Source organism: Pistacia vera, unplaced genomic scaffold (assembly GCF_008641045.1).
Source record: "Pistacia vera cultivar Batoury unplaced genomic scaffold, PisVer_v2 Contig150, whole genome shotgun sequence".
Classification (NCBI taxonomy): domain Eukaryota; kingdom Viridiplantae; phylum Streptophyta; class Magnoliopsida; order Sapindales; family Anacardiaceae; genus Pistacia; species Pistacia vera.
This window is the reverse complement of record NW_022195577.1, coordinates 632,824-650,792: the sequence shown is the minus strand read 5'-3', so window position 1 is coordinate 650,792 and position 17,969 is coordinate 632,824. Positions and strand designations below refer to the sequence as shown.

Below are 17,969 nucleotides of genomic sequence, written 5' to 3'. Positions count from 1 at the left end.
TGGTTCAATAACACCATCATTACTACTCTTTGAACAAAACCATTCCTGAGATATTTTGGCTTCTGATTCTTATCTTTACAGAAAGAAACTCATAATTTACCTTCTTTGTAGCAGCAACTTTTGGCTTGTATCATCATCACCACAGAGAGAGGAAAAAAAAATATGGGTGCTCTGGATCATTTTTCCGATCTCTTTGATTGCTCCCGTGGCAGCTCCAAGCTCAAGAGACGCAAGCAGTTGCAGGTATTTTTCAACTCTTTACTTCATGGCTTTAAAAAAAATAATCTTCTGTTTGGTTCAAAGTGGTTATTCTCCAGTAGATCAGATAGGGTTGTACAACTGGTAAAGCTCATTTAGATTACCAAAACGACGTAGTTTAATAAATACTTTTATGTTGAGTTCAAGTGAAGAAATCTACTAAGATTTGGTCTTTCGTTTAGAATAAAACACAGATCTTGTTTTGTTTTGATTAAATTTTTTTTCTAAGGCAGTTTTTGGCCAACTTTTCTTTTATTTTTTTAATCAAAAGACAGATTTTCCTTCATCAGAATTTCCAAGATTTGTATCTCTTTTTCCATACATAAACTGCCATTTTTGGCTTTCACTGAACTGTAAAAAGCACAAAAGAAACCAGAAGCGCTTCTGAATTTCGTTTCTGTCACTGTACTGCAAACTGGTTAAACTTCTGCTTAGGGCATTTTGGTAATTTCTACAGTGTCGTAAAATGACAAAAATACACGCCAATCTGTAGATTCCAAAACCTGTCTGGATACTTACTATTCACAATGCAATAGCACATTGCTATGTAAAATACATTTTTCTGATTTGATTGATTTCTGTGATCAGACGGTTGAGGTCAAAGTACGTATAGACTGCGAGGGATGCGAGCGCAAGGTGAAACGGGCACTGGAAGGAATGAAAGGGGTGAAACAAGTAGACGTGGAGCGCAAAGCCAACAAAGTTACGGTCGTTGGATACGTGGATCCATCTAAGGTAGTGTCACGTGTCGCACATCGAACGGGGAAGAAAGCAGAGCTCTGGCCCTACGTACCATATGATATGGTGGCTCACCCATATGCCCAAGGGGTGTATGACAGGAAGGCCCCGACTGGGTACGTGCGAAGAGTGGATGACCCACAAATGTCCCAACTGGCACGTGCCAGTTCCACTGAAGTTAGGTACACCACAGCTTTCAGTGATGAGAACACTCAAGCCTGTGCCATCATGTGATCATCACCATCATCATGATGATGTATAATTAGACTGTTCATTTTGTGTTGCAGCAATATTTTTATTTTTATTTCCAAGAATTGGAGCTGTCTTGCTGTCTTCATCTGGTTGTTAATTGTATTAAATCTTTTAGGTATCTCATGTAATGGAGACAAAAGTTGTTATTAATGGAAAATATGTTGTAGAAAATGTGGGGTGAGCATGGGTAATGTTTCTACTCGAAACCGGCAGGTACCCACCCGTCCGTTCTGGGCAGGAACCGAGATCGGCCTATTAGGGTCCATTCCGGTTCCAAATTTGGTGGAACCGATACTGTATTGGTTCTGGTTTCGATTCTATCACTTTGAGAGCAATCGCAAAAATGGCTTGAAGCGCGCGGATTGGCGGTGGTCGTCGATTCGGTGGGTGGTGGCGGGGGGGGGTAGGTGGCGTTTGAAGAGGAGGTTAAGGGGGAGCTGGTGGGCCTTGCGGCGGCGAAGTGAAGTGGTTGAACAAAGAGAAAGAAGAGAAGAATTTACTAAAGAAAAGAGAGAGAAAGTTTTGAAAAGAGCGAAAAATGAAAGAGAAAAGACAGGAGGAAGCTAGTGGGCCTTGCGGCAGCCAAGTGAAGTGGTGGAACAAAGAGAAAGAAAAGAATAATTTACAGAAGAAAAGAGGGTTTTGAAAAGAATGAAAAATGAGAGAGGAGAGAGAAAATTTAATAAAAATATAAATTTATATATATATATATATTTTTTTGTTGTGAATAGGATCGGGTACCCTGCCTATGATAAGAACCTGTATGCACAGGTTTCAGTTCTAGGCATTCAAGAATCGGAACCATTCCGATTCCAAATCTCAGGAATCATGGGTTCTAGTTCCCATTTCGATTCCTGTTCCATGAGATCAGGGCAGGTATTCGGATCTGCTCACTCTTAGAAAATGATATATTTTTTCGCTTCATTTAATTTGTATTTAACGTTCAAAACTATATAAAACAAAAGTTATTTTAATGGAAAATACTGGCAGTTTCCTGATAACCCAATAAGTTTAAAATCTTGCAGACACACCTCAAAAAAATTTAGTAGTCCCTACATGTTTGAAATCTAGTAAATACACCCTTATGACTCACTCTAAATTGATTTTTTCGACTAAATTCCGACAAATTTCGATGGCCAAAATTGAACCTGACACCACCACCTAAACCATCGTCATCTACTCTACAAAATCTCTCTAAATCCAGAATTTAGTTGCCCCCCATTCGTCGGTTGTGACTCACGAACCCCATCGCAATTGGGTTGCTTTTTTGGACCAAAATTTGACTGATTCCAACATCCAAAATTCAATCGACACCACCACTTGAACTATCGGCCTCCACTCTACAAAACCCATCTAACCCCTACATTTGGTAGCCCTCTGTTTGTAGGTTGTGACTCACATATTGGGTTGATTTTTTCGACCAAATTCTAACGCCCAAAATTCAATCCGACACCAGCCCTTGAACCATCGGCCTCCGCTCTACAAAAGCCCTTTAACCCTAGCACTTGGTAGCCCCTTGTTTGCCAACGGTCAGGTTAGGGATTTAGTGATCAGTTAAAAATGGTAACCTAGACCGGAGAGGGCGTCGGTCCGATTTTCATAACAAGAAAATATGTTGTAGGAAAAAGATTTATTTTCCTAGAATTAATATTAAATTATTTAATTTTCTCCTCCTAATATATCGTATTAATCTAATATCATATAATTTTCTTTGAATCATGCGTAAATTAATAGCGCAAGAAGATTATTTTACATGTAAAACAATGTGCAATGTCTTGTGGAATTAGGCCAGTTAAGAAGCAGAAACGTGAACATTGAGCAAAAATCTTTTGCTGTATAAGCAATGGAGATCTGGAAATATTCTCTCAATCCGTTTTATGCATGGCAACAGAGAAAAAGGGGAATGTAAAAGCCTAAAAGGAGCAAAGAGCAAGAGAGAATGATACCAAAAGATGCAATAAAGGGGAGGGGAGTACTTTCGAATAGTACTCGATTGAATGATAAATAGAATCAATATTTGGCATAATGGGCAGTTGGAGTTGGTTTGGTCCACAGCTTTTATTAGCATAAAGAGGGAGATAGTGAACTACTTCTTCAATTTTATGTCAATTGAATGTGAACTCAAAAATTCATCACCCATCTGCTGTTTGATCGTGGGCCATGCTCTTTTGCTACAAATGTTTATTCAATTCAATCGCCAGAAATCACATCATTTCCTCAACTTTCTTTAATCGTATATGGGCAGTAAAAGGGAGGAGATTCAATCAAGTGAATATGTAAAAATTAGGGGGAGGAGATTCGACCTAAGTGTGGTAGGTGGCTGATCACCTATTACACTTGTGATTTACTTGGCTCATAGGGTTTATAGGGTATTTAATAGACCCTAAGAATTAGTTGAGATACGCATAAACTGACCCATGTTAAAAACATAAAAGTAAAGAGAATACACGATTTACCTTAGTTAGTTCGAATTAAGGAACCATGTCTCACATTCAAATAGAGAATTTTATTGAGTATCAGAACTCTATAGTAATTACAAAGAATAATGACGATAACTCATTCTCAGTCTTGATGAGTGATTGGAAGTGTACTTATACTTAGTGATTTTAAAGGTATTTTGTGAGAAAATTAGGTTTAATTGGTTAATTTTACTTAATTTTTGTATCTCTTTTGTTTTCTAGAATCACGGATATGTTTTATGAATTTCAAGTGTTTAGGTGCTGAAAAATGAGGATTTCAAGCATGGACGTTGAAGATGAAAGAATCATAAGCGTACAAGAACAAACGGTTCAAGAATCGAAACTCAAACGAAAAAGTTATAGATTTTTTAAGATTGTTCACCGCAACAAAACTATTCCCACGCCATAGCATAAAATTGCAAAATGAACAGAAACTTCATGCCATGGCACCACAAAATCATGCGGTAGTGCAATGCGGGAAATTTATGTTTGGAATTTTTTATGCCAGAACATGCTGCACAAAAATGATCATAACTTGAGTTACACAACTCCGATTGACCTCATTCTAGTGGCGTTTTAAAGCTAAGAGACAGAGCTACGACTTTTATTTTTTATCGTGGCCCAGTTCAACCTGGAAGATGGTTAAACATGGAGACGAAAGTTACATTAGTGCGTGGAGATATGCAGATTTGTTATTATGCGTTTTTAATTGATGTATAACTTTTTACCATAATACCCTCACAACTTTAATATTATAAATAGATGTCCTTAGCAATATTTTAGGGGGCAAGGGTTTATAATATCAAATATAATTAGGAAGAGGCAAGGAGAGGAGATCTTACCTAAGGTTTCATCATCTTTTCTTCTTCTTCTTCTTGTACTTCATGGTTTTAAAGATTTTGAAGTTTGATTTCCTTATAATCATGTGTAACTAAACTCTTATTTAGGGATCCAATGTAGCCTAATTGGAAGGCTCTATATTTAAACATATATTTATTGTTATCAATTCAATGGAAATTTGGATTCATTCATGTATTTATTGTGCCTTTAATTTTCATTATTGTGTGATGATACTTAGAATGAATTTGTAGGTTGTTTGTGTTGAGATTATTGAAGGAATGATTAGTATTTTGTGCATACGCCTTGACAGAATATTAGTTGATTCATGATTTATTGAATAATTAGTGTCTGTGCATACACCCTGACAGATGCGTCTTTATTCATGATTTCAAGTATTCTTGTGTTTAATGGGTTTTTAATTCATAGGCTGGACTATATGCCCTAGCTAGTTTTGTGCTAAAAATACTAGGTTAATCCCAAACATCTTACAGTAATACCTTGATTTAGTGAATGCGAACCCTGAGACTGAATTGATTAAACAATATAGAGATGTTTGACATAGAGCTGGATAATTATGGTGAAATTGGAGCCCAAGGTTTTGGTCAATTGGGTTTTAGATAATTTTAATAGTTGTTTAATTTTAGTTTTATTCAATTGTTGCTTTTAAAGTGATCTTTCTTAATTCTTCATTATTAAGTTTTGTTTTTACATTTAATTGAAGCATAGTTATTAAGATTAATAAATTGCTTACAAATTTCTGTGAGATCGACTCTTGCTTTTGCACACTAGACTACGAGAGCGATTTGTGCACTTGCGAGGTTATAAAATTGTTCATTAACTCTCATTCTCAATTTTTTTTTCACATGCTCATTAGGTTTCTTACTATTACATGATACTAACAATAGAAAACCTAACCCTAACCCCATTTGAGCTTATTTAAATTTAACCCGACCTAAACCCAAATATTAGTAAATTAAAAAAAGTATACATCATATCCAACAATCTGGACCCCCTGATTATCAAAAAAAAAAAAAAAAATTGTAAAAATCATATAAAATTGAAACATTTATGGAGATTAGATTAGATAAGATTAGATAACAGCCATATAAAATGTTGAGATGGAGAATGATAATCCAGCCATTTCAGTTTGAAAGAGATTTGTGTTGACTTAGAAAGTCACTGTTGTATGATAATAACAGGAAGAGGATATCCTGGAAATGGAGTACACTGCCCATCCATCTTGCCTAATCCTTTGGGTTTCCAGGAAGGAATTGCACTCCGAAGTTGTTAATTTGTCATTATCACCCCCATCTCTTTCTTTATGAGATTGGAAAAGTCTTAACAAGATGGACTGTATCACATCAGTCTTTGTTTTTTATACTAGGAAAATTTTTTATACGGTTGTCTACTAAGATCTTATTGTAGTTCTAGATATACATATACATATACATATTTTGACAATTACAATGATTTTGAGCCATCGCAATGAAGACTCGAACCTAAGCCATTGTCAATGCTGAATGAACTCCCTCACTCTAAGCCAAGCTTTTAGGGTTTACGAGAAATCTCTTAACTAATCACATCACTCTACATTGATATAATTGTCCGCCTACATAAATAGTGATCCAAAATTGGAGAAATGATCTTCAAGTTACAAAGTTCCTACTTCCAAGGAATCAATGCCAATTGCCAAACACCCCACCACTATTCATCCAACCAATTTATTCTTTTTTTTTTTTTTTTTACCATTAAGGATGTCTGGACCAGCTTGTATGCACCTCAATTAATCTATGGGAACTTAAAAATTACCAGACAGATAAGAGCTCTAGTGGTTACCCCTATCAGTGCCTAGAGGAACTCGAACTTAGGAGTTTATGAAACCTCATTTTACTCTTTTACCATCAGACTATCGTTGGAGGTTCCAATTTATTCTAACTTCCAACCTTTTTTTTTTTTTTTTTTTTTTTTTTTTTTTTTTTTTTTTTAATTTAAGATATTGTCTTTTAAAGGAAATTTAGTGTAAAATTCATTTGAACCCCCGTATTTTATTTTATTTTTTTGGCTTTCGAAATTATGGTCCTACTCTAATCTAATGGGCCTGATTGGGCTTCAACTTTTGCCCAATGACTCTTTTTGGGCTGGACTTCCGTTTGGCCCATTTTACATCTCTTCTTTCTTTATAAATTCTCCGAAGAAACTTTACCCTCTAAAACCCTCGTCTTCACCAGATCAATTTGGCGGGAAAACAGTAATTTTGGCTGGGAGAAGAAGAATACTAACAGAAACTACAACAATGGCAGCAGATGATCAAGATGCAGGCTTGGATCAGGTGGAAGAGGAGTTCACTGTATGGAAGAAGAACACTCCGTTCCTGTACGATTTGATCGTCTCTCACCCGTTGGAGTGGCCCTCACTCACCGTTCACTGGGTCCCATCTTCGTCTCCGCAACCGTATCCGGCGGACCCCACTTTCTGCGTGCACAAGCTTGTGCTCGGGACCCACACCTCCGATGATAACCCAAACTTTCTCATGATTGCCGACGCTGTGCTTCCCACCAAGGAGTCTGAATCTAACATCGATGGCAAAACTGAAAATCCCGTTATTCCCAAGGTGGTTTAATTGATTATATGTACTTTTGTTTTTTTATTTTGGGAGTTATATTGTTATGAGTATCAATCTGTTGGATGAAATGTCTTGCTGAAGGTGTTATAAGTTTCTGTTTGTTTAAAAGAAACGTTTTCTGGGTGTTTAGAATAGTCAAGTTGAGTAAATTGATGGCAAAATTGAAAATTTTTTCGTTGATAAAATTTTGTTATATGATTTTTTGGACTTTATTTTAGGTGATATTTTGTGGGCATTAACTGTTTGATGAAATCACTAGCCCAAATTTGTTTGGAACGGGGCTATTTTCAACTGATCTTTACTCTCATTTTCTAAGTGCTCACACCATTAAATTTCTAAAAAGTTAAATTTTACCATATGTATTTTTGTAATTCCAACAAAAAATAAGTAGATTAATCTTTAATTTAATGAAAAAGTATAATAATAAAAGAAAGTTTGTTGAAAATAAATAAGAAAGTCATTTTAAAATCTTAATACTGCATGTGCTTTGTAAAGTGCGGATAATGTTTCTATGGGTGCAATAGCTCCGCTTGCTTGTTTTTCGTTTTTGAGCCATTTTTTTTAGGACGGTGGGTGCTTGATGAAATTACTAGCTGAAATGTCACCTGTTAAAGACACTAATGTTAAGGAATATGCTATCTTGTGGATGTTACTTTCTCATTGAAATTATTAGCTGAAATTATCAAATGCTGCAGATGTGAACAAGTATAATATCTAATTCACATTTGTGTAGGATGTTTTCAGAAAAAAAAAAAAAAAAAAAAAATTGATTTAAGTGACTTTCTACTGAAAATGTTTGGTTGGATAGGTGGAGATATCACAGAAGATACGTGTTGACGGGGAAGTAAATAGAGCACGGTGTATGCCGCAGAACCCCAATCTTGTCGGTGCCAAGACTAGCAGTTGTGAGGTGTACTTGTTTGATTGTAACAAGCAGGCAGAAAAGAAGCAAGACGGTTGTGAACCTGATCTGAAGTTGCGGGGTCATGACAAGGAAGGTTATGGGTTGTCTTGGAGTCCCTTTAAGGAAGGTTATCTTGTGAGTGGTTCTCATGATCATAAGATATGTTTGTGGGATGTGTCTGCTTTGGGTCCAGATAAGGTGCTTGATGCTTTGCATGTTTATGAGGTAATATCTGGATTTCCTTTTTGTTTGTTGGTGCAAAGTAATAGGATTTTTTTACAATGCTTCATTTGATGTTTTATTATGGTGCTTGGTAATTTTTCTTTTTTAGGCTCATGAAAGTGTGGTCGAAGATGTTTCTTGGCATTTGAAAAATGAAAATCTATTTGGGTCAGCGGGTGATGATTGTCAATTAATGATCTGGGACTTGCGTACAAATCAAACCCAGCAGTGCGTAAAAGCTCATGAGAAAGAGGTGAAGCAATATTAAACTTGTTGCACTTGTATTTTTGTTTATGTCCATAAATTGTCCAAAGTTGTCAATTAATGTTCTTTATGCTTTGCATATAATTTTATCTTGACCTTTCTAGTTGGTGCTGATTGAAACTTATTTGGTGAATTTATTTTGTTATTTGGCTTTGAGAACCAAATGAGATGATTAAGTAATGCTTTTAGTTACCTAAGCAGGTTATAAAGATAGAAGTTGCTTTTTTTATATGGTTCAAGTATCCCCTTAAGGAAAATAATGGAAGCACTGGTCAATGAACAGGACTTGGAAGACCTGAAATCTTGTGGTTGAACATTTTCCAATTAAAAGAATTTGGCATGTAGGAATAGGGTAGGAATCCGTAAGCACAAGTTTTTTCTTAATAATAGCAAAGTGTTGGCTTTTCCCTCCTCCCTACTTAGTCCTTTAAGGTATTCTAGGCCCATCTTTGAAAGAACTGGATATTGAATGATGGAGATCCTGAGCAAGGATGTATTGGCTTGTGATGACATTTTTACATACGGACCATGTGAATTTATGCTCAAAATGGTTTTTAGCTTGCCTGGGAACTGACTGATGGTATCAGCTTTGCCTTTGGTTTCATCTTTGTTATCTAAAAATATAATGGTTGTTGTTCACTGCCTCTTTGTCCACATATCTCTGATATTTCTTACATAAGTTTTCAGTGGATTATTTCTAATCACAACTTCCACTTTTTTTTTTCTCCTCTAATGTCCCAGGTTAATTATCTATCATTTAATCCATACAATGAATGGGTCTTGGCGACAGCTTCTTCAGACACTACTGTTTGTTTATTTGATATGCGGAAGCTGACTGTACCATTGCATGTTCTAAGCAGCCACACGTATGTCCTTTCCCTGTTTGACAGACGTCAATGTAGCTTCTAGATGTGATAATGATGTTGATGCATGACTTGGCCTTGAGAATCTGATATTGCTAAATTAACCCCCTTCTGGTTTAAAGAAACCATTGTCTTTTACTAAATATTACTCTCATCACTTGATGGTTTTTATGTGCCTGCAAATACTAGTTTAACTACTGAACATTTTGGTCAACACGTAAACACTGTTTAGTGGCCATTTGAGGCTGAATTGATCTACAGTATTAGCTGCACCTTAAGTTCATACTTAAGCCATTTGATTGAGTTACAGGATATATTTATGAGGTAGACGTGTCTGATAAATCAAATATATTTGGTGATTAGCCTGCTTCCAATACATGTCTAAATATTAGTGTCTCTCCTTTTTGTCTTCTTGGTCTCATGAATTGTTAATTTGCTGTAGTCATAAAGCAATACCTGATGGTAGTAATGTGATTTTCATTCTACTGAACAGTATAGCAGTAAACTTAGATGCCCATTTTTATGTGCTATTGTTGAAAGAAAACATTCACTTTGTTTCGACGAAGAGATTACAGTTAGAGATTGCAATTTGCTTAAATTGATTCAGTTGGACATACCACAGTTTTTGAGAATATACCTTTAGCTGTAGCAAAGTCCACTATAATTAACTATAAATAAATGGATAAAAACTTGTCTTTTGGGGCCTAGTGCTCTTTGGCATTCTCCGATGCATCATGTAAGTCTCCTTTTTCATCCTTACTCTTTTTGAACAGTTTTGTCTGAAATCAATATAATATTTGTTGTGTTTTTTGGTACATTAGCCGAAAATGGCTCAAATCAGTTTTTTGAAATATACTTGCACTAAAATGATGAAGGGCATTCCTCATGCTGCGTCTGTGTATTACAGAGAAGAGGTATTCCAGGTCGAATGGGATCCTAATCATGAAACAGTGCTGGCTTCTTCTGCTGATGACAGAAGGCTGATGGTTTGGGACCTTAACAGGTATTTCTTACTGATTTAAGATTTTTTACGATCTGTAACAATACTGAAGATGGCTGAATGAACAAATGTCAGCACTTGCTCAACTTGATCCTTCAGCAATTATTTCATGATTGGATCATAAAATATAAAATATTTTGATCACATAAACCCCAAACCCTATGCTGTTGAAGAGGCAAAATTTATGATAGAAATATCTTGTTTACCCTGTTATTTGGAGTAACTTGTCTTCATCCTGTATATGTGATAAAATAAGCTGTATCCATCGGAATTGCTGATTTGTTTTGTCATTGAAGTTAATGTTTTTATTATTATGACTCATGCCTTGGTTTTCTTATTTGATTACAATTTCTGCCAATGGTCTCATGCAATGTGAAGATCAATAGAAAATTTATCTTTTTTCCAAATGCTGCCATAGTCCTCCTATTCACTTTGAATTTGATTATATTCATCGACAAGCTTTTTCTGTATGGAATATGAATATCTCCTTCCTGGGAAGTGGAAATTTACCCTCATTTGACTAATGCTTCAGGATTGGGGATGAGCAACTAGAGTTGGATGCTGAGGATGGTCCTCCGGAGCTACTATTTTCTCATGGAGGTCACAAGGCCAAAATATCAGATTTCTCATGGAACAAAAATGAGCCATGGGTAATTTCCAGTGTAGCTGATGATAATACTGTTCAGGTCTGGCAGATGACTGAGAGCATTTATCGCGATGATGACGACTTGCAAGCAGCTGAGAACTAGTCAAAGATCAGGTCCATGGGTTAGTAGGCAGTCTTTTCAAAAACCGTGTTTTTATTTTTAACTTGATCAGAATGCTTAAATCAATAAAGCACGCATATTACAACTTGTCAACCCCGTGTTATTATTTTTCGTTTTAGCTTTCCATTTGGGAGCTAATTAAAATTAGTGAATTGATGATTTTGACACAAAAGCAAAGGAGGGTAGGGCCATGTTAAAAAGCAGTAAAAGTATTTTGTGCTTGCCTTGTTAGACTTCTTAAATTCAGGGATCTTCCATGATGGTCCCTTTTCTTTTCTTTTCTTTGGTCCTTGTGTTAGCACGCGGAGAGGAATCTGACTATATCTGAGACTTATTGAAAGCAGTCGGTGTAAAATTGTGGTTTCTTTAATGTGACGGACCATGATATGATATAAATAATTATGTGTCATAATTTGAATGATAGTGGTATTCCAGGATTTGACTATATGAACTTTAAAAGTATTATTTTTCAAGATTGGCTGCTGGGACTATAGAATTATCCATATCTTGGTAGATTTGCTTGGTTGGAGGACGAAGGAAAGCACCTTCAGTGGCAAAAGAGTAAGGTTTATCCTTGATTTTTCTTTTAGTGGGAAGAGAATAAAAGATTTGAACCAATGTTTTATTTATTGATTTCTTGAGACTTGAACTGGAAAGATTCATTTCATAACTTGAGGTGCTCCACACTCCAGAGCACTGTCAAGATCTATTTTAAGAACATAGAATAAACTTTGATGGGCAAAGAAATGATCAAACGCCTAACAAGTTGGTATAGAATTGTTGTAATGTTTCAGAATTAGCGCTAACCGGATTCCCAAGGCTTCAATATTGAAAATCATTTTTTGATCAAGATGGTATATCCAAGAAAAACTTTCACTTAATATAAGTACTAGAAAACAGAACTTATGTAAGAAATGTAATAAAGGGATGTTCCCAAAAACAAATTCATGATCTATTCATAAGTTTTCCATCTGAAACACTTATTTTGGTGGTGAACAATGACAGCAATGGAAAGGCAACACAAAAAATATTATTCTCCCCCTTTGTGTCCCAATTATGATGAGAAGAACCGTTACTAACTTCACAAGGCAGTTGCATCTATGCTTCCTTCCAGATAAAAATGCAGGCATCCTCTAGTAAGCAAAATTCTTAGAGGGCAAGCTCGGCAGAGTAAAATTTGTAACTAACTCACCTCTTCACAGCTTACACTACGGAAAACATCACTCAAAAGGCATCCCACCTCCCCTAAATTCTGTAATTCATCAATCAAGAACTGGTATATCTTAGAAAGACTACTACAAAAGCCCAACCAAACTTTAATGAAGGAAAAGGAGTGAAAGAAAAACTCCACATAAGCATCAATCAGGGTTTAAAAAGAATCAGAAGAGCAATACATAAAAAGTAGCACATAAAATTATTGATATTATACTCATGCATGGAGAATTACGAGGATTAGGCTCTATCGAACTAAGTCTTGTAGAAAATAGAAAACCAGTAAGTTGGTTTTTGCTGTCAGATTTTTCTACTCCAGCGTCCAGACCCATCAATTTCTTGCTTTACAAAACATTTCTACACTCGGACCATAAACCAACTAAACAACTAGGAAGAGCAGCAAAGCTATCTAAAGCTAAGCACAATATAGACAAGACATGCCAGCTTGAAGAACCCAGCAGCGGGTAAATTAAAAAAAGGGAAACAAAAAATAAAGAACACAAAGCAACCTGAGGAAGCTGATGTTGCAGTTGACAAAACTACTTATTGTAAGACATATGTACCCTTGTGAGTGAGGATAATGCCATCTGATCAGCCCTTTAATCTGTTGCTGCAGCACGAGCCCCTCCTAAAAAGATAAATGCCATAATGATAAGAGATCAGAGCATAAAAAGGATAACAAGCAAAGAGTTGCACAAGCCTTAAATCTGTAAGCAATAGGATTATTCGGTCAGGATAATTTTATTCAATGATATACCACAATATAGCAACAACATAGAAATTCTAAATAGGTCTCTAGCCACTTAGCAAAATCCATTACAACTAATCAACTATCATATCATAATCTCAAGAATCATCTAGCATTACCACAACATGAATCTTCATACATACCACCTAAAAAAATTCTATTTAGTTGGTGAAATTTCAGATCCACAGATCATTGCTGCCAAAGAGTCCAGGACCCAATTACTAATATATAAGTCAACAATGAGACAAGCAGCAGATATCAGATCATATAAGTCGACAGAAAATGCTAAGCAAATCTTACAATAAATAAGTAAATCAACCAAGTAAACTACTCTTTATCCATCCTATTAATGAACCCAAAAATGAAAAGGCAATCTAAGCTCACCTTTCCTCTTAGTTGTCCCAGAAGAATTGACATTGGAGGTTATGTTCCCAAGTCCGCAAACAGGAAGGTCCTTGATCCCTGAATTTTGATTCGCCAGACATTGCAGGCTCTCAAACTCACAACCATTGTAGCCTTGTCCATTCAATGCCATGCCTTCTCCACTTTTACCCTCCAGTCCCGGGTGAAGGCAATAAACCTGATCATCACACTGCAAATTACATGGATTCACCACATATGCACCATTCAAATTAGGATTAGTCATGTTCATGTTATTGACTGATTTCTGATAAGGAAAGGATCCAATTTCCCCTTCAATCCTGCCCCGAATGTCCACAAGCAAACACTTAAGCCTTGCAATCTCTGCCTCCATTGCAGCCTGACCCTGCAACCTCTTCAGTAACTGCTGATTCACAGCCCTTAATCTCACTACCTCATCCTCCAATGATGCTGCCCGTGCCTTTTTTTTCTCCCTATACTTTCTAACAGCTTCACGATTACCCAAGGGACGTTTTTTTGATTTCTTTTCAGAAGATTCAGCAGTGTCATCAGTGGATGTCTTGTCTTCACTAGGAGGAGCAACGATTTTAGTATGTACGTGAAAACAAGTATGTGTATGAGAGGAATCAGGTCCTGGTGGGTTGCAAGTGTGTGTGTGAGTGCAAGCATGAGTATCCTTCAAAAGTTCATCGAAGAAACTGTCCATTGAGCAACTGCTTGGAATCTCACCCATGTTTGTACTTGGAAAAACTTCTTGATTTGAGAAATCAAGCTCCCCGTCGTCCATTTCAAGTACAAAATAAATAAATCTAGCAAACTCACAATAAAATAGCGACCTTGAACTTCACTCACACAATAATTTGAAGCCAAACAATGATAAATCTGTAATTCTGAAAGTGACCCAGATGATAATATGAACTCAATTCACTTGTTGACTCCTCTTAGCAAATCCCAGTATCAAAACTACAAACACAGAAACACAAATAAGCAGACCTAAAAAATCGCTGAAGCAACTAAAACAGTAAATCAACCAAAACCCAGCTACTAAGCGACTACACTACAAAAAACAAAACGAAATCAACCAATTCAGTCAGAACCCCACAGGAGATTTCAAATCTCAGACCCCAAAACGATACTTGGTTTCTAACTAACTAAAATTCAGTCAAAACCAAAACACAAAACTTACCACAAAAAAATGCAAATCTTGGAATGGCTAGAACTACACGATGCAATTAAGGTTGAATATACATAGAAGTAACGATGAAATCACTATTTTTGATCTGAAACTGAAACCCTAGAAACTAAGAGATGGGTTTATACAAGAAGTGAAAAATTTGTTTGTATATAAAGGGAGGTACAGATATTATTATCACTAAAAAAACCCTAAAAAAGCTAAAAAGAAAAAAATACTAATGGCAACATTCGATGGTTAAAAACAAAATGGACTTACCAATCGAGTCTGACAGAGCGATTGGTTCACAGAGATTCCAATTTCCACAGACTTTTCTCAAAAAAATTGTCTATTATTGCTTTCAAATTTCAATTTATAGGTACTTGAGGAGGGGCTCAGATGTAAATAAAAAATTACTTTGGTAAATAAAAAATATTTGTGGAGAATTATAAGGTGCTTCTCATACCATAGTAATATGGTGCGATATAGATTACTTTGATAAATCAAAATGACACCGAAATTGCAGTACCATAGTAAGTGAAAACATATCCCGTCTGCTAGTGGGCTTTGTGAGGGTCAGAAAGGTACTCAGCATCTGTATAACCAACTAATTCAGGATCATTAACATGTTTCCTTGGATAAAATAATCCTAAATCCTTTGTTCCACTAAGGTAACGAAAGACATGTTTAATTTCATCCAAATCTCAGCGAGTTGGTGTAGATCTAGATCTTGCTAATAGATTCACTACAAATGCTATGTTGGTCTTGTACATTATGTCAAATATAATAATGCACATATTACACTTAGATACGGTACTTCAACACCAAACATATTTTCGTCGTCTTCTTTAGGACGGAATTGATTATTTTTAGGATCAAAAGACTGAACTACCATTGGGGTACTCAAGGGGTGAATTTTATCCATATTAAATCATTTTAGAATCTTTTCAATATAATTTGATTGATGAAGCAAAGCTCCATCTCAACAATGCTAGATCTGCAGGTTGAGACAATACTTTGTTTTCCCTAAATCCTTCATTTCAAATTCTCTTTTTAAATACTCAGCAACTTTTGTGAGCTATTCAAGAGTCTCAATTAAGTTCATTCACCGACATAAACTGTCATAATTGCAAATCCTGATTTGGACCTTTTTATAAAGACACACAAGCATACAGGATCATTGATGTATCCTTCATTTATCAGATATTCACTGAGACGATTATACCACATTCATTTTGATTGTTTCAACCCATATAACGATCTTTGCAATTTTATTGAATAATGTTCCTTTTATTTGCTTCTAGTATTGTGAATCTTTTAGGGATTTTCATATAGATATTAGTATCCAGTGTACCATACAAATATGCAGTGACAACGTCCATGAGACGCATATCAAGTCTTTTTGAGACTGATAAACTAATTAAGTATTGAAATGTGATAGCATCTATCACTGGTGAATACGTCTCATCGAAATCAATTCGAGGTCTTTGCAGGAAGCCTTGGGCCACTAGTCTGACCTTATACCTAGCAATCTCATTTTTCTCATTCCGTTTCCTTGTGAATACCCACTTATATCTTACGAGTTTCACGTTTTCAGGCATTTGGACTACAAGTCCAAAACCATTACATTTTGCTAGGGAGGTTAATTTTGTTAGAATTGCCTCTTCCCATTTTGGCCAATCATGTCTCTTTCGACATTCATCAACAGAACGTGTCTCAAACTCATCATTCATAATTTCAGTAGCTACTGCGTATGAGAATATGTTATTGACAATAGTTGTTTCACGATTCCACATTTCTTTACTATGAACATAGTTTATAGAAATTTCTTCATTTATATGTTCTTGCATTCCTTCAGAGATTTGTTCCTTTTCAGGGGCTTGTGTCCTTTTAGGGACTATTAACTTTTTTGGAGTTAATTTAGAAGATGTGAAATTATTTATTATCCTAGTACTGCCAACATTGGCACCTATTCATGTTGTCAATACACCAGCAAGGATTGATGTTGCCAATGAAAAATCCATACGGGCAGCGATCGATTCATCTGTTACACACTAGAAGCATGGCAAGCCAGTTGGAGCCAAGAATATTGTTCCTAGAAAAACAAAAGGCCTTACTTTCCAAGAAATTTCAAGCCTTACTTTATGAGGCTTTACCCTTTTCCCTAAGGGAGGAAATATTGTCTAATCAAAATGGCAATCCGCAAAACGTCCGATAAACAGATCACCCATCAGGGATTCAAGATATCTGATGATGGATGGTGAGTCATAGTCAACATATATTCCTAGACGACATTGAGGTCCCATTTTGGTGCATTGAAGGGGTGCAATTGGAACATGCACAGTACAATCAAAAGTTCTTAAATGGGATATATTAGGCTAATGTCCAAATACGAGCTGTATTGGAGAGTATTGATGATATGCATTGAGTCTTAGGCAAACTAATGCCGTAGCATGTAAAATAGCACGAGCCTAGGCAGAAGTTGGTAATTGCGTACGTAATAGCAAAATTCTTATAATTAATTGGATACGTTTTATAAATGACTTCGCCATACCATTATGGGTATGTACATGTGGTATTGGGTGCTTAACATTAATTCTCATTGCTGTACAATAGTCATCAAATGTCTTTGACATAAACTCACCAACATTATCCAAGCATATTGCTTTAATTTGGTAATCTGGAAAGTGTGCCAGTAATCTAATAATTTGTGCCAACAATCTAGCAAAGGCAACATTACAGGTAGATGGTAGACAAACATGTGCCTATCGTGCCGATGCATCAATCAATACCATAAAATAGCTAAAACGTCCACTTGGTGGATGAATAGGTCCACATATGTCCCCTTGAATCCTTTGCAAAAATGATGGGGATTCTAGACCAACTTTAGTGATGGATGGCTTAAGTGCCAATTTGTCTTATGAGCAAGCAATATAAGCACTCTCATTAGGTGACAAAATGTCCAGGTTCTTTAATGGGTGCCCATGTGAGTTTTTTATGATCTGATATATCATAATAGATCATGGGTGACCAAGACGGTCGTGCCAAATTTTAAAAAATTCAGGATTAATGAACTTTTGGTTCATAACTGCATAGATTTCAATATTCTTCAGGAATGTGTAATATAATCCTGAAAAGAAATCATTAGGTGACAAAATGTCCAGGTTCTTCAATGGATGTCCATGTGAGTTTTTTATGATCCGATACATCATAATAGATCATGGGTGACCAAGACGGTCATGCCAAATTTTAAAAAATTCAGGATCA

General features: G+C 35.9%; 3 protein-coding genes across 8 annotated transcripts; 2 read left to right on the top strand and 1 right to left on the bottom strand.

Moving 5' to 3' along the window:
• Window positions 1-1,419, top strand: LOC116124141 (heavy metal-associated isoprenylated plant protein 26-like). The gene is made up of 2 exons (XM_031409855.1): window positions 1-243; window positions 847-1,419. Exons 1-2 carry the CDS (start codon window positions 163-165, stop codon window positions 1,228-1,230), a joined length of 465 nt encoding a protein of 154 aa, XP_031265715.1. The 5' UTR covers window positions 1-162; the 3' UTR covers window positions 1,231-1,419.
• A 5,346-nt stretch (window positions 1,420-6,765) lies between these two features.
• On the top strand, window positions 6,766-11,283 carry LOC116124217 (WD-40 repeat-containing protein MSI3-like). The gene is made up of 6 exons (XM_031409919.1): window positions 6,766-7,158; window positions 7,979-8,299; window positions 8,406-8,549; window positions 9,302-9,426; window positions 10,331-10,426; window positions 10,956-11,283. The coding sequence occupies exons 1-6, from the start codon at window positions 6,841-6,843 to the stop codon at window positions 11,170-11,172; spliced, it is 1,221 nt and encodes a 406-aa protein (XP_031265779.1). The 5' UTR covers window positions 6,766-6,840; the 3' UTR covers window positions 11,173-11,283.
• A 791-nt stretch (window positions 11,284-12,074) lies between these two features.
• LOC116124218 (basic leucine zipper 23-like) lies at window positions 12,075-15,057 on the bottom strand. 6 transcript variants are annotated; one of them, XR_004127180.1, is made up of 4 exons: window positions 14,718-14,901; window positions 13,535-14,494; window positions 12,950-13,030; window positions 12,075-12,463 (listed from the first exon to the last, which is right to left on the bottom strand). XR_004127180.1 is itself a non-coding variant. In XM_031409922.1 (4 exons), the coding sequence occupies exons 2-3, from the start codon at window positions 14,316-14,318 to the stop codon at window positions 13,002-13,004; spliced, it is 813 nt and encodes a 270-aa protein (XP_031265782.1). In that variant the 5' UTR covers window positions 14,319-14,494; window positions 14,718-14,901; the 3' UTR covers window positions 12,076-12,442; window positions 12,966-13,001. The 6 variants fall into 6 exon arrangements, 3 of the variants coding, with proteins under 3 accessions (XP_031265782.1, XP_031265781.1, XP_031265780.1); XR_004127178.1 differs by having other exon boundaries at window positions 12,076-12,442; window positions 12,912-13,030; window positions 14,718-14,900; XM_031409922.1 differs by having other exon boundaries at window positions 12,076-12,442; window positions 12,966-13,030.
• Window positions 15,058-17,969: the final 2,912 nt, after the last annotated feature.

Bases quoted from the DNA above. Each gene is read 5' to 3' on its own strand.
- LOC116124141 (XM_031409855.1), top strand. From the start codon at position 163: ATGGGTGCTCTGGATCATTTTTCCGATCTCTTTGATTGCTCCCGTGGC. The intron at 244-846 runs GTATTTTTCAAC...TTCTGTGATCAG, and splicing joins AGAGACGCAAGCAGTTGCAG to ACGGTTGAGGTCAAAGTACG.
- LOC116124218 (XM_031409921.1), bottom strand. From the start codon at position 14,318: ATGGACGACGGGGAGCTTGATTTCTCAAATCAAGAAGTTTTTCCAAGT. The intron at 13,031-13,534 runs GTGAGCTTAGAT...TTATCTTTTTAG, and splicing joins TGGGACAACTAAGAGGAAAG to GAGGGGCTCGTGCTGCAGCA.
- LOC116124217 (XM_031409919.1), top strand. From the start codon at position 6,841: ATGGCAGCAGATGATCAAGATGCAGGCTTGGATCAGGTGGAAGAGGAG. The intron at 9,427-10,330 runs GTATGTCCTTTC...TGTGTATTACAG, and splicing joins CATGTTCTAAGCAGCCACAC to AGAAGAGGTATTCCAGGTCG. The intron at 10,427-10,955 runs GTATTTCTTACT...CTAATGCTTCAG, and splicing joins ATGGTTTGGGACCTTAACAG to GATTGGGGATGAGCAACTAG.